Source organism: Brienomyrus brachyistius, chromosome 14 (assembly GCF_023856365.1).
Source record: "Brienomyrus brachyistius isolate T26 chromosome 14, BBRACH_0.4, whole genome shotgun sequence".
Classification (NCBI taxonomy): Eukaryota; Metazoa; Chordata; class Actinopteri; order Osteoglossiformes; family Mormyridae; genus Brienomyrus; species Brienomyrus brachyistius.
The window spans coordinates 1,732,178-1,747,725 of NC_064546.1; the positions used below are offsets into that span (position 1 = coordinate 1,732,178).

The 15,548-nt window shown below is 40.3% G+C and overlaps 2 protein-coding genes across 7 annotated transcripts; one reads left to right on the top strand and one right to left on the bottom strand.

The window, feature by feature from the left end:
• Positions 1-5,042: 5,042 nt before the first annotated feature.
• LOC125707461 (protein c-Fos-like) lies at positions 5,043-11,207 on the bottom strand. Of its 6 annotated transcripts, XM_048974617.1 has the most exons (6): positions 11,075-11,196; positions 10,742-10,820; positions 7,800-7,896; positions 6,545-6,772; positions 6,077-6,184; positions 5,043-5,970 (listed from the first exon to the last, which is right to left on the bottom strand). In XM_048974617.1, the coding sequence occupies exons 4-6, from the start codon at positions 6,755-6,757 to the stop codon at positions 5,302-5,304; spliced, it is 990 nt and encodes a 329-aa protein (XP_048830574.1). In that variant the 5' UTR covers positions 6,758-6,772; positions 7,800-7,896; positions 10,742-10,820; positions 11,075-11,196; the 3' UTR covers positions 5,043-5,301. The 6 variants fall into 6 exon arrangements, with proteins under 6 accessions (XP_048830574.1, XP_048830575.1, XP_048830571.1 ...); XM_048974618.1 differs by lacking the exon at positions 10,742-10,820 and having other exon boundaries at positions 11,075-11,207; XM_048974614.1 differs by lacking the exon at positions 10,742-10,820 and having other exon boundaries at positions 7,800-7,950; positions 11,075-11,207.
• Positions 11,208-11,491: 284 nt separating this feature from the next.
• Positions 11,492-14,053, top strand: fosab (v-fos FBJ murine osteosarcoma viral oncogene homolog Ab). Its single transcript, XM_048974619.1, has 4 exons — positions 11,492-11,808; positions 12,318-12,557; positions 12,732-12,839; positions 12,930-14,053. The coding sequence occupies exons 1-4, from the start codon at positions 11,668-11,670 to the stop codon at positions 13,575-13,577; spliced, it is 1,137 nt and encodes a 378-aa protein (XP_048830576.1). The 5' UTR covers positions 11,492-11,667; the 3' UTR covers positions 13,578-14,053.
• The last annotated feature ends 1,495 nt before the right edge of the window (positions 14,054-15,548 follow it).

Here is a 15,548-nt window from a genome sequence, read left to right on the forward strand (position 1 = left end):
TGAGTGTCAAGGAAAGTGAACTTTCAACATTCTCTCCGCAGAACGACACACTGTCGATGGCTGTGCGTAAGAGATTATTGAAGGCCTGGATCTTGGTTTTTATCATGAACACTCACAAGCCCAGGCACTTAGGCTCCTCGCTGAGTCTCTCGAGAGGCCCAGTCAGAGCCTCCATGGACTCCGCAAAGATCACAGCATCGTTGGCAAAGTCAGGATAAATGAATCTTTCTTCACCAGCAGATGATCCACAGCCACTGAACCACATGACCCTGCCCAACACCCAGTTCATGCAAGCATGGAACAGAGTAAGAGCAAAAACAAACCCCTGATGAACCCAAGAATCAACTGGGACGCACAATAAGGTTCTACCACCACTCAGCACAGCACTCACAGTACCAGTGTACAGGTCAGCCATGACATCCAGCAAGTTTGGGGGGATCCCGCAAAGTCTCAGGATGTCCTACAGGGCAGCTGGATCAACTGAGTCATACGCTTTATGAAAATTGATAAAGGCGGCAAAGAAACTCTGTTGATATTCATGTTTGCAATCAAGGAGAACCTTCGGCACCAGGATGTGGTCAGTAGTAGACTTCTTAGGTGTAAAACCAGACTGCTCCAGTTGCTGATAGGCGAGCAAGTGATCACAGATCCTATTCAGGACCCTAGCAAGGACCTTACCTGTACTGAGAGCAGTATTATCCCCCTGGAGTTGTCACAATCCAGGTGATCACCGTTCCCTTTCCACATAGGGACAACAAGTTCCATTTTCAAGTCAGTTGGGATGACTCCTGTCTCCCAAATGGAAGCAAAGTCACCTGTGACCAGAGGGCACCCATCAACCACTAAATGATGTTGCAAATAAAATGTCTCCTTCATCGAGACATCACTCACCACATTTGGAACATACATCGAGACAACAGACAAGACACCCAGAGAGTGTCTTAATCTGAGTCCCATAACACGCTCGTTGAAAGGAGTGACATCGGACACCTGATCCATCAAAGCAACAGATACACCCCAAGTATGGCTGCCATCAGAATGACCAGATCAATAATAGGTTTATCCACTGATAGTGATCTGGCCACTCAGCAGTCTGCTTACCTCGGAGAGTATCGCCACCGAAATGTGGAGTTTACGAAGCTTCTCCAACAGCAGAGGAAGCTAGTCATCATGCAAGCGAGACAAGACATTCCACGCGCCTACCCAGGTGGGCCACCTCACATTAGGACCCAAGTGCGGCTGTGAAGCTGGTGATGCCTCAGCACCACACCAGTTCTGATCCTCAACAGGCCTGACCCCATTAGCCCTCCAGTGGTTTCCACTCCAGGGATGAGGCTCCCGAGGGCTTTCCCCCCATCCCCTTCAAGATGCCTGCGGCCTTCTTGTGGGTGGCTGCAGCAGAGCTACTTCCGCAGAGAGCAGAAGAGTCCTGTTGGCTTCATCAGTGCTGTGTGAAGTTTTTATGGTGGCTGGAGTGCTTGCAGGGTCGGATGCAGTTTAACATCATACCTTTTTTCGTATTTTACTTTTTGGATAATGTATCCTTCTGTTTACAATTCCAGCTTTCTCGCTTGCATTGCTGACGTTGCAATTACGTTGGCAGCTTTTTCACTTGCACTGACTGATTTTTTTTGCTTGCAGCTCTGACACAAACCTCTCGTATGGATAGTATGTTTTCAGGGGTGCATCCCCATTGGATAACGAGTTTTTTAGTGACAGCTGAGTGCCCCAGACCCTGTTTGGTGTAGTTTTGATGAACATGAATGTCCTAAAGAGTGGGACTGGGCATTTACTGGATTCCTACAAGGCAGAAGGCAGAAGCATTGCAATATACGTCACATCGTAGCACCCACAGGAAGCAAAGACCATCGTCCACCATGTTGATGCATTTCTTGTCTAGTCAAGTTAGTTAGTTGTCACTGCTCTTTTATCGTGTTTGTTACAGTTGGGTGTCCTGTGTTTGTTTCCTTAGGTGACAGTACTGATCTTCATTAACCCTTGAACATCAGCTTAGTTTTTGTTAGCATGGTACTGCATCTCATGATTCCCATTATGTTCATGGTTGTGGCAACTAACATAACCTAGCAGGAATACAAGTAATTTTGCCTTTTGTGGCACATAATTTATAAGCTGATGACATAAAATTCTTTGGCTTTAAATATCTGAAGTGGAAACATATCCTAAAAATGGTTAATACTGGTGCATACCATAAGTACACCAAAATATTTTGTCCCCACGTTTTCCTCTTCACTTATTGTACCCAGCCAGAAATGAAGAAATTATAATCCTCCAAGGTTTTAGTTACCTTCATTTGCTTTAATCACACAGGACATTTGAAGATCCAAATAATTCAGGATATCCTCATATCTTAGGTCTTTCACTTTCAATGTGTATGTGTAACAGTTTTTTTTCTTTATATGTATTGCTTGCTTCTGAATACTCAATCACTACGACTAAGAAGTGCACCAAGATGGCGGCTAGAGGCAGAGTAAAGTGATTGCGCTGTTAATTGCAACCATCCTTATGGGTGAACTAAACAACGTCCGAGGGACTGAGCTGTCACTCAAAAACGTATTATCCAATAGGAACGGACTCCTGAAAAAAACCGCCCACAAGAGAGGTTTTTAGCAGAACTGCAAGCAAAGAAATCTGGGAGCGCAAAAGCAAGTCATGGAGCGCAATCGAGAGAGTTGTAATTGGAAACAAAAGGACATATTATCAAAAAGTAAAAGACCAATAATTTATTTGCAACAATTTTACTTTTGAGATGACTTTTTTTTCTCAGTGAGTTTTTTCTCTCAAATAGTTTTTTTTTGCTTGATGTTTAAAAAGTTTTCATTGATAATACTGGCACAAATCTGATTATTTAGTTACCGACCTATTGATGTTTACGTCGGACGAAGATTTCACGGCCCATGGGGGTACCGGCAGACCGATCGGTGATTTCGTAACTTTAACAATTTCCGTCTTTTTCAGAAGCAAACAGAACGCACGAACATGAGGGGTCGTGAAAAACATAACAGTTTATTTTATAAATAACCAACACCTCCGCAGTGCGCACCCCTGAAAAAAATCGCCCCCAGCGTTCCGCTGCCCGGTGGAATCCTGGCCCCGGACTTATAGCCCATTTACTATAGTCCACGGACCGGGGATTGATATCGGTGTAGCGGGTATCGGATTTTATTAACAAAATCATCTTGCTTTGAATTGTGTCAGAATGTCACTATAAACCCATGCATAACCACATACATACATTAAATTTGTGGATTATACAGTGCTAAAATTATATATAAAAAGGCATATGCAACGATCACTGCAATTAAATGTTTCGGCAATTCAGTCACTATTGTAAATAACATTATTATAAACCACCTCGGAGCATGTCAACGAAATAATGAACGTGTTCCAATATCTATGACATAACACGCAGTTTTCAATCCACTGGTTATGTTGTGGTATCGCATGGTGGACAAATTCAAATCAACCCCCTGGTTTGTAAGTAACAATGAAAAAACGACAACGTCACTGGTACTTTCTATTTCAAAGGTTTCCAAGCAGAAAAGACCTCTGTCGGGGTATGCACGCAGCTACTGCTATCTACCAAACTAGCTATCTGGCGAACAGCGACAAATATGTATTTCCGATCGAAGCTAAATAAAATGCTGCTTTATAAACGACGAGTGCTCAGACTGTGGACTTGTCGTAATTGTTTGCTTCCCGTAAGAACATAATGGTCAATTCTCCGCGCACACTGCTTTCCGGGAAAGCCTCGCTGTTCCTATGGGAAAAATCGATTGGTCACTATGGAGACAAAACAGTGTCCGCTTGACTTCGCTCTTTCCCGAGGGATCGGCCCTCGCAGGATTCCAGAACCATCCAGAAGTTTAGAACAGAGGTCGCTTCCTTACCAAATATGGGCAAGGAAGTGAATCGTAATACCCGCGTGTGACGCAAAGGAACGCGGACACGCCCTGACGTAATTGCTTTCACTCTGCATTCTTAATGGAGAGAGGCAGGGTTGGGTTATAAAATGATTTACGGGTTTGTGCATTAAGGAATTTTTAAGTAGAACAGCTAAACAAAAACAAACAAATATTGCAAACAAAATTGCGGAATAGTTATTTTTGATTTATTGCTTTGTGAAATATATACGTCCTTTGTGTTGCATTTTCATGTTACGTCTATATATCACCGGACCCTGAGTGCAAATTATTTCACATTAGTGTCTGAAAAATGAGAACAAAATCCAACTGACGGATACATTTTTAATAACCCGAAGTATCAGCTATAGCAATTTGCGTATACATTAGGTAAAATGCTGTTAATTGCAGAATACATCTGATTTTTTGCATAAACAGGTCTATTAGATGTATTAGAGAAAGTCAACAGATGGGCGATTGATATATATGTTCCTGAATATCTTGTCTCATCAGGCAGCTAACCCAAATAGAGCAATTATAATGTTGCAAACGGTTAAATTTTAATCTCTCTGAAAGATTTTTTAGAAGTGTATCTACCTATGGACAATCTGACATCCGCCATTCAACCAAATGAAATACCTTGCCTTCAAACATCTCTGACAGACTCTGAAATATTCGTGGCTAATCCTCATTTAACTCCGTTTAAGACACATTTTATATTTTTCACAGAGATGACGTGAAACACAAGAGCCAAATACACTTCAAATATATTTAATGATACTATCCATAGATAAGCAGTCAATGCTTATTTCTCTTTTCTCCATTTGACGGACAAGTGAAAACTTTTAAGGTAGAAAAATAAACTATATCATAAAATACATCTTGATAAATTATAGCACACCACATGTTTTCATGGAAAACTGTAAACGATGATGCAAAATCACAGTTTGAATGACAAAATTGAGGTATGCAATTACAGTACAGGGATATATACTTATACACACTATATTCATTTTTTACATTAGCATACTATTGCTATCAAAACACAAAACAATACATTTCTTAGCTCCACAATACAGTAAACAATCTAGCACCAAAATAAAGAACAAATGGACTGTGTAATTCTGAAATGATATGGCACATTTTTTGCATGCGTTTAATACCAGACCATAGCTAACATTTCAGTCAGGGAAATTAATGTCATGCTTTAGCTACATCAAAATGCATTTGGAAGAAGTTAATACGGGTTCAGTCATAGTAAACATTTCATGAATGCAACCACCAGATCAACCGCTTGGATCACAGCAATGACCTCAGACAATATATCATGCTTAGTGGTGTCATCACTCGCTGTCCGGTTTATCCACTCTAATGCTAAACATTATAAGGCTAATAGGGTTGGAGAATTGAGAACATCTATTACTGAGTCTGCTTTGCTTACACCTGCTTTAGGACTAGCCACTCCCTCGTTCAGCAAGTCAAACTCCGGGTAGGTGAATGCGAAAGTCGACAGGTAACTGGTGCATGTGGGGGTGCAAGTCACCACTGGGGTGCTCAGGGCCTCCAGGTCACTGGACACCGACTTGTACAGGGTTTCCCAGTCCGTCACCCCAAGGGAGCTGCTCAAGTCAATGTCCGGAACAGACCGGGCCGTTTCAATGGAGGTCTTCTCTAGGCTGGGGAGCAGGTCATCCAATGGCTCCTCTTTCATGTCTAGCGAAGGTTCCAGGTCGTTTATGTTGACATCAGCACTGGAGCACAGCAGGATGTTGGAGTTCCCTGAAATGGCTGTGGTGGGGAAGCTGGAGGCATCTGTATCCTGGAGCACAGGAGCCTCCGTTGCAGTGTCCTCCAAGAACTTGTTGTTTCCCAGATTGGAGAGCAGCTGGGGAGAGCCAATGGGCTCCTGGAAGATGCAATCCAGGTCTTCTGCTATTTTGCAGACTGGTTTATGAGCAGCGAGGATGAGCTCCAGCTTCTCTTTCTCCTTCATGAGATTGGTTATTTCTGTCTGAAGGGCTGCTTTTTCTTCTTCTAGCTTATCTGTCTCCTGGAGAAAAATCGAGCAATAGGGAAAAACACAGATCTTGTTTATAAATGCAAACATTGCTCTGTTCGGTGTGATGCCATGTCACCATCGTATGAAGCTCACTTACGGCTTGCAAGGTGTCTGTAAGCTCCCTCCGTCTGTTGCGGCACTTCGCCGCAGCCATCTTATTCCTCTCTCTCCTGATTCTCTTCTTCTCCTCTTCTTCTGGAGAGAGCTGTAGCATTTTGGCCAAGATAAAATGATGCTTACTTTCACAAAAACTCTATCCATCCCAGCTCGTCAACTTCCACAGCCAATAGATCCAGCTGGAAAGTCTACCAGTGCATGGTTAGCTGCAATGTGTCTAAAAATAGACCATTGTTGCAGACTCCCCATGACCTGAATATAAATTGGCGGCCGGGGCAAGGCACACCGGTAGAGCTGCACTGTGCGATGCATGCACAAAAAACACGCTGGACTACAGAAAATACCGATTTTTTTTTTAAGGATAGCAAAAACAGTTACTCGGAACAACGTTTGTTTAATAGGATTTAGCTACGTGGCAGATTGCGTTGAAAATGACGCATTTATTTACCGGCTCATTCTTCCCCTTTCTGCCAGTGGTTGGTCCTTTGCTTCCGCCTGCTTTGGGAACCGACTGGTTAGAGCTGCGCACTTTGTATGTCTGCGAGCTACCCAGGGAAGGGGAGACAGATGTGATCATGGTCGGCTGGACCATCCACTGCAAATCCGGGGTGGTTGAAATAGCAGTCACTGTCGGAACAAAGGGAGTGCCAGCAACATCCATATCTGTGCGAAGTTCCTGCAAAAGCATCAGATAATTTGTAAAAAATGATAGTGTCACATTTTTATCCCGATATTTTATTTAATTGTGCACATTAAAGAGAACTTACGCTGCAATTAACACAGAATATTACGAACTGCAGATCCATTTTCTGTGTAATTTATATTGCAGTTTATGTAATTTTGACGTATAAATCTCTCATAATGCAGGTTAAAATACAAAAGACAAAATACTAAAGATTATTAATATTTGCGATATGTATCTGTGACTGTTCGTGTTTTCTGTGGAATATTTGGTTTGAGTGCAGAATAACAGTGAAAATGATCAAGCTACATTTAACGTTAGAATGTATAAATTCTTCTTACTTTGTATAAATTTGTTAAATAAACCAAAAATAGTGCCCTCCCGATCAATATTGGGCTTTATAATTCTTGCTGACGTCGACACTGACGCAAGACTGCTGTGGAGTCTCCTGAATGATTTCTTTCCCCTCGCTAAGCCTCTGTACAAACATGCAGCCCTTTGAGATCGCAAGAAACAGAAATACACTCTCTGTGTATTTTTAGCTTCTGTCTAAGAGGTACGAGTGGGATTTACCTTATTGTGCATTTCATAAACTCTTGCAAAGACTATTCCAGTGCTGGATGATTAAAATTATTTATATATAATGAAGTAAAAATGATAAACTGCAAAAATACTTTCTATCTTTGAAGCCTATAAACATCATCGCCAATTCCTTGAGCAAGTAAAATGGTGAAATTTGTTATATGTAAAAGTCCTCCAATACTTCACGAATAAATTACACTGCAATGGACGCGTCCTTACACACATGACAGAATAACAGCGTTTTTACAAAAGGCTGAACAGCATTTTATGTGCATAGATAATGATATTCAACAGGCATGTGTCATAATCATTTTATGCTGCCCTTAAATTCAGGTGCCAGCACAGTACCACAAATAAATACTGTTTTTTTGTGGCATCCGTGAATATGCACAAAAATCACAAGCAAAGGGCATGCATGATTAAAATTATAAATTTGTACCTGTGTGTTCCGGACTGGAGAAGCAGAGGCACTGGAGAACGAGTCAGCTGGCGACTGCTGGTAGTACGTAAGGGTGTCCCCGACTGGAGATGCGGTACTGCAGCGAGACGAAGAATCGTTGTCGGTGCTTAAGTTTGGAAACATTTTTCGTCTGGAAAGGCGATGGAAATTTAAAAATAATTATCTTGAAATCGTTCGAGAGGCAAGACGACGAATGTTTTCTCGTGAGCCGCTTGCAATTCCTTCCACCAGGTTTATTAACCCGGTAACTGATGGATTAGTTTGCAAGCTCCCCCTTTTATACTGTGCCAGATTTTTATGAATGAAATCTGTGGCTGAGGCGGTACCATTTTCTCATGGTGGGGGGGGGAGGCAGTACTTGATAAAATAAACACTTTTGTATTATTATTATCAGGACAAAAAACGCTAATATCTTTTATCATTACCATAAGAAACGTACGTTTTTAAACTATATTACATTGCAAATTGTAAAAGCCTAAATCCAACATATTATTATATTTCCCCCTATTAAAACAAGGAAACTGTGATCATTGTCACGTGAAGCTTGTCAGTTCTGAAATACAGTATTTACAGATGTTTACACCCACGCATCGAACAAAAAAGCCATTTTACAAGAAAACTGACGTTTTCTGATTAGATGTCAAAATACAATGAATTATCTTTTTCAGTGTATTAAGCAATTATACGCGTATCTAGACACAGCAATGTCATTGAAATCCGTCAAACGGTCGCAGATTAGATATTTTGCCTAAAAATATCTCATACTCATATTGAAAGCATTCCCTCTGGGAAAAATAAAATTGCACTTTGTGATTGCAAAGCAACACTGCCGGATCCTAATCATAAAGGTACGACCGGTCATATTCTACAAATTGAAGTAGAATCTGACTGCCATGTTTCTGCTCAGTATATTAATTAATACAAATAGAAATGTGGCAACGGATGCATTGTTTATTTCAGTTACAGGGCTCAATGATTACTCTAGTATATCACGATTTACTTTTAAATACAAACCATATTTCTTAAGTATTAACAAATCAATATAAATTTCACCACATAGCAACAAAAGATCTAACCTAAAAAAGTGCGGTGGCATTCAACAGTGTGATGGCTGAGGACGTTTTGTGACGGGAATTTCAATTTTGGCAACAACCGTCCACGCTGTGGCCTTTGTAATGCTCTTTTCATTATCTCATATTGCGTGTGTGATAGCCAGGCAGAACAATTGTCTCCAGCAAATTGCACAGAATGGAGCAGCATAACGTTGGTCAGCCAGCCAATCAAATGAAATGCCCACCATACCATATATGTACATCCTGTTCACTTGGCCTCAAGTTGCCGGGAATTGCATTCGCCAGTTGCCGCAGCAGCTTCTGTGATTTTTTTTAATATGGTGGTCCGAACCGGGAAAGCAATGCAGAACCGGTAATTAAATCTTGTGTTGTACGGGAACTTTATCAACACAGGCTTACGTTGTATATTTCACTTTAGTGATTTTACATTATGCATTGTACATGCATATCACGATGGTTTATATGAACTATAAACACACTATTACGTACATCCAGGGCCTACATGAGTCTAGCTGTCAAGTGGCTTCCATTGAAGACAATATTTCTCGGGAAAATAAAATCTAAATTGGAGTACATGATGTACAGGTGTTTCAAAATAGTGGGATAAAAAAAACAGTTAATGTTGGATTTTTTGCACAACAAGACTCTTTCAATGGCAGTCAGTAGGCTATTTCTCGGCAGTGACTTGACCTTCACGGCAAGATAATAGTACGTTATTCGTTTACACACAGGCTAAAACACGTAACTTAGGACCTCGCGGCATCCGTCTAACAAATTTAAATAAAATATCCTGCAAGTGAAAGAAAAAGGTTAAAGGACAGTGGGAAATGAAGTTATGAACTGATAATACGTTACAAATTTCGATTCACAAACATATTCTCGTCACATATATTATCGTTTTAACCGCCTGCTTTTTAAAAAATATTACTTTAAATCTCCCCGACTGAATGCGCGGATAAGGTACTTCAGTTCCTAGCGGTTTCATGTGACGCAAGTGTTAAAAATATTATGCATGTTCTAAAAAATATGTCTTCTTTAATGGTTTATTAAACGCCAGATCCATTACACTGAAATAGACACAAACTTAGCAAAAACCACTAGCTATACTGGCCCCGCCTCAAGGATTTACGTTCCGACGCTAATACGTCACATTGCGTCATAAACGCACGGCCTGGGGCGTTGCCAAGGTAACGGCTTCTGTTTCGAATAAACACATTACAGGCAATGGGAAGGGAAACCCTATCCAAATCCGACCCAACCGAGAGAGAAATTTATCTTCGCAACAATATAAATACATAAAAACATAGTTTTAAACATTTACTCAATGTCTTTACTGAACGGTCACCTTAAAACCGAAAAGGCTTAAAATACCAGTTACCCCAAATAATACAGCTGCATTAATCGCTATGATATCCGAATTACGGTCACAACTTTAATTACTTAATAGCTATACAGTATGCAATTTCTACAGTTGCAGTACGTAACACGAGAATGATTTAACATGTAGCACGATAAACGCTATTATCACATTGGTGGTCTACATTTCCAATTCCATGCTTATAGTTTTATTTAAATATATGAAATAGTTAGCATTAAACTACTGTAGTAATGCAATTGGGTGGAATCCTTAACCTTATGAACTTACTTAAAAGACTTTTCTCAGAAAATTCCCAAGCAAAATAGATAGATAGATAGATGATAGATAGATAGATAGATAGATAGATAGATAGATAGATAGATAGATAGATAGATAGATAGATAGATAAAATGACAAGCGAACAGAACTAGAACTGCACAATAGTGAATAATGACCTTGATCAAGCCTATTATGCTGATAGACACACCCACCTGAAAATTCATACCAGGTACCACAGCCTTAGGCTAATGTAGGCTGACTTAATTACATAATTAGTATGAAATATGATTTCTGGAATTAACAAAAACGATCATAATCCAAATTAAGTGAAAATGCACAAAACACTAATTGAAAACAATTTATATATATATATATATATATATATATATATATATATATATATAAATTCTGTGTGTGTGTGTGTGTGTGTGTGTGTGTGTGTCTCAAAGTAGAGTAAGCTAGGAGCTCCTATGTTTCTGTACTTCCGCATGTTCAAATGGCAGAAAAACTAACAAATAACATAAACAAAACAAAAATAAAGGTACCCGTCACCGCCTTGTTCAAAACATTTTGTTTTTGGCAGCAAGGCTTTTACGCTTCAACCTCTCAGCCAATAACAGAAGACTTGCTTTGTACACTTCCCATAAGTAATCCGCCCCTTTCACAGGATGCATTCCATATAAGGATAATTACGTATTGGGATCCCCTATTCGAGAACATACTATATTCCAAAAGGAAGGTAGATGCGGTTTCATAATTTTTGGTACTTTTTACAAAAATACTGAATGTATTCAAATCTTTGTTACACTTTTAGCTTTACTACTAAAACCTTTTCTTATATATTTTTTAAAAAAGAAAATCATTTAAAATAGTTACGTCTTTATGGTTTTTGTATAATACTCCCCCCTACAAAATATTGGGCTCTTCCATGTAGAATCTCTGAGAAAAGTATAAAAGACTCGCAACTGCACCAGTCAACAATTCACTTTCCGCGAGTACGGGGTAAATGAGACGGGACACTTTACTTCCAATGATCGTGAACTGACCGACCGTTTATCGACAAAATTAAGGAAAGGCAAGAATCATCGCTGAAAATTAAACTTTTCTTCAGGACGACATCTACTTTTATATATTAATTATGATGTACAACAACTTTGCTCCGGAGTGTGACTCGTCTTCACGGTGCAGCACTGCTTCTCCGGCCGGTGACAACCTTACTTACTATCCATCTCCGGCAGACTCCTATTCAAGCATCGGCTCTCCTATTAATCAAACTCAGGTGAGTTTAACATTTGATTCTGAAATAACTTTAATTTAACGTATACGACATATACATATAAAACTGCTTTAGAGCTATTATAACGTTGTATGTGTACAATTATTTAGAGAAAATGCTACATATACATTAACATATGACATACTACATTGCTTTCATTGAAATATTGCTTTTCAAGACTGTCTTTGTTTCATTACATTATATTCGGCATAACTTTCTAGATATCATATCAGAATATAATTCTTCTATATATTTTCTCCGAAACTCCTGTGCATGCTACTGCGACGAGCAGTACACAACGAAATGAATTAAATAGCTTGTTTTATTCACCACCGGGATATAAGCTACTGCATTTTCGGAGCTCAGTCTAGTGTATATACAACTTCATGCATATTTATTAGCTGTGGGTGTAAATTTTATTGACGCCTCCACAACATCTGCAGCATCTCATTTAGCCAATAGTATGAAAGCTCTGCAAAAATTACTTCAATCCCGTCATTTTTTTTTTACAGGACTTTACTGACCTCCCGGTCGCAAGCGCTTCTTTCATCCCAACTGTCACGGCTGTCTCCACAACTCCGGACTTGCAGTGGATGGTCCAGCCAACTACCCTTATCTCCTCCGTGGCTCCATCACAGACACGAATGCATCCATACGCTACCCAAGATTCGAGCTCAGCCTATCCCAGAATTGGGATGGTTAGGAGCAGTGGACCCAAGCTGCATTCTGGCAGGAGGGGCAAAATTGAACAGGTAAGCACAGATTGTAACGATAAAAGCCATCTTTGCAGCTTGCTTTGTATAAGCTTCGCAAAGTACTTCTGGGGGAATTATTTGCAATTTAAACCAGTAAATGTCCAGCTGAGGTTTAAATGACAGAAGCAGTCACTTTGAGCTGAAGTTAAATATTTATTTATTTATTTTTAGCTTTCTCCTGAGGAGGAAGAGAAAAGGAATGTCCGGAGAGAGAGGAATAAGATGGCTGCTGCAAAATGCCGCAACAGACGGAGAGAACTGACTGACACCCTGCAAGCTGTAAGTAAAACATCTCGAAGATGCCTTTATTTGAGAAAGGTCTGTGTGTACTCTGACTCTTCAATAACTTGTGTTTATTCTGCTACACAGGAAACTGATGCTTTGGAGGATGAGAAATCCATACTGCAATCTGAAATCGCCAACCTAATGAAAGAAAAGGACCGACTGGAGTTTATCCTAGCTGCTCACAGGCCTGCCTGCAAGATCCCATCTGACCTGGATGCTGGCTTTCCCGAGACTTCAGTCTCCCCTGTACACAGCTTCTGTAACGACCTAAATTCCATCACCAGAAATGCCATTTTGACAAGCCAGCCGAAGGAGTCTGTAGTCTCTTCCAAATCTTCCGCATTCCTTCCTGGCTCTGAAGTCGAGGTTAGCGGTTCAACAGTCAAGATGTCTGACCTGGACAGCTCACTGGAGGAGTCTCTAGAACTGCTGGAATCGCTGAAGAAGACTGCAGAAGAGACCGTCCGATCTGTGCCAGATATGGAGCTTTGCAACTCCTTCTATGCACCAGAGTGGGAACCTCTGTACACATCAGCCACAGCTGACTTTGAGCCTCTGTGCACCCCAGTAGTGACCTGCACCCCTGCCTGCACAACATACACATCTTCCTTTGTGTTTACCTACCCTGAGGCAGAAGCCACTCCCAACTGTGGTGTGGCCCACAGGAGGGGAAGCGGCAGCAATGATCAATCTTCAGACTCTCTTAGTTCCCCCACTCTTCTTGCCCTATGAGGGTAACTCTACAAACTCTCTTTAAAAAAACATTTTAGTGTATGAGCGCACCAATTCCAGGGCAGTGATATGCCTCAAGTGTAGCAAAAAGCATGCTAAATCCTACTACTGCTGTCTAAAGCATGTGATATCATGCATTGTAAAAGTATCACATTTAATGGTTTTCAATTTATTGGTGCTAGCTAGATATATTTAATCTACTTAAACTGACTAATGTGCTTACTGCAATAGTGATAATCTAATGAGATTACTCTCTGAAGTAACTATTGTGAACTCGCATTCATAAATGGTGTACTTTGTCTAACCATGGTCTATAAGTGGTCTTAATTGGAGTATGGAATAAGTTTTCTGTGAAAACGTTTGCTGTGTTTACATGTAACTGTTCTGACATTTATATTTTTATTTTTCTAGAGTTTTGAAATGCTTGTCATAAGCAAAATGTTTGTCAGGTATAAGAAATAAATAGTCTGAAAAGAGATCTTGTGCTAATGTTTTTCCTATAGCTTGTTATAATTCGCACGAACTTTGTACTGCAGGAGGAAAAAATGGCAAATAGCGGTTACTTAGCACAGTAACTCTGCATTCAGAATGATGAGGCTGTATTGAATTCAGACATTAGCCTTTAGTTGTGCATTAGCATTTAGTTCATTTTAGATAAGTAGGAAAACTAAAAGTGTCAGACTGAAGTAATACTATCAAAAAAAGCCGTGGACAAAATTAAAATAATCCAACGACGATCCTCCCAACCCGACTGTTTGTTGTTCCGTCTCCGAGGTTTACGGAAAACGTCAGTACGTTCTATCATGCGTGCGTGTGTCTTTTTTTATGTAACTCGTCAACGTTAGCGCCATGACGTCAGTTTCCGTGCCCAAATATAGACATGTCTTTCAACGGTGGAAATTTTTAGAAATATGACACGTTTTTACGTAGCCTGCGCACTGTAGGGTAAGCAAACAGTAGGCACCGTTTCCATGGCGATCGCAAGTTGTTGCAGGTTACTATGCAACCGAGGTTATCGGAGCTATTTTATATAAAAAGGAAGCGTTTCAAATTAGTCAAATTGGCAGCACAGAAACATTTAATCTTGTTTTCTTTAAGCCGTAGCAGCAAAGCTCCGCGTGAGATTATTGCACAAACCGATTGTGAATTAAACGAAGACACTAAAGCATTGGGAAGCGACAGCGTATTAAAAATGCCTTTGCACGTTAGCGTCGATAAGGTGCAACAGGTATCGTTGAATTATTCTCCTCCAAGATATGGTTAACGTTTAAGTTTTTTCCTGATCATTATTTTTTTCCCTAAAACGAGTCTAACTTTTGGACATCGAGGCAGAAAATGTTCACTGCAGAGGCAATAAAACATGTAACGCTAAGGTTCGAACATCCTAGCTGTTACAACTAGTGCAGGTTTAGGCTCACTTAGAAAGACGCATTTCATTGACGCATTTAGGAGTCAAAATATTATGAATCAATATCTGAATACTGGTTTGTACTCGCAAATCGGCCGTCCACATATAAATCACCCAAGCAGTAGAATGCTTAGTTAGCTAAGCAGTTACTGGAAACGTACTGGGTGGGTCACGTTACATAAGCCGTCTTTCTACGTAGCAGATGTGACTTGGGCGTGGGAGAGACTGTCTGCCTAGCATACTAGTGCCGCGGTTGTTCATATTAAAACCAGCGATCGTCATTGTCCACGGTCGTGGACCTTAATGCTGATTACATTGCACATCCTGCTAGGGACTGGCACTGTATACGAGCAACCTACTGCACCTGCATTACATGGGATACTGCAGTAAGGTTTTATTCCGTTCTTTTATATGCACGACTTTGTATATTTCAGGATATTTATATTTCAGTGCAGTGCTTTTGCTGGGAAACTATTAAAGTCTTACAGAAATACAGAAGTCAAAGTCTCAGTCTGAACTTGCTATTTTCAGCAGGTGCATACTTGTAGTAATGCATTATTTCA

Coding starts and splice junctions, on each gene's coding strand:
- fosab (XM_048974619.1), top strand. CDS start 11,668: ATGATGTACAACAACTTTGCTCCGGAGTGTGACTCGTCTTCACGGTGC. Junction 11,809..12,317: donor CTCCTATTAATCAAACTCAG/GTGAGTTTAACA, acceptor TTTTTTTTACAG/GACTTTACTGACCTCCCGGT. Junction 12,840..12,929: donor TGACTGACACCCTGCAAGCT/GTAAGTAAAACA, acceptor TCTGCTACACAG/GAAACTGATGCTTTGGAGGA.
- LOC125707461 (XM_048974613.1), bottom strand. CDS start 8,916: ATGCCACCGCACTTTTTTAG. Junction 6,773..7,799: donor CTCCAGTCCGGAACACACAG/GTACAAATTTAT, acceptor ATGCTTTTGCAG/GAACTTCGCACAGATATGGA. Junction 6,185..6,544: donor GAAAGGGGAAGAATGAGCCG/GTAAATAAATGC, acceptor AAAATGCTACAG/CTCTCTCCAGAAGAAGAGGA.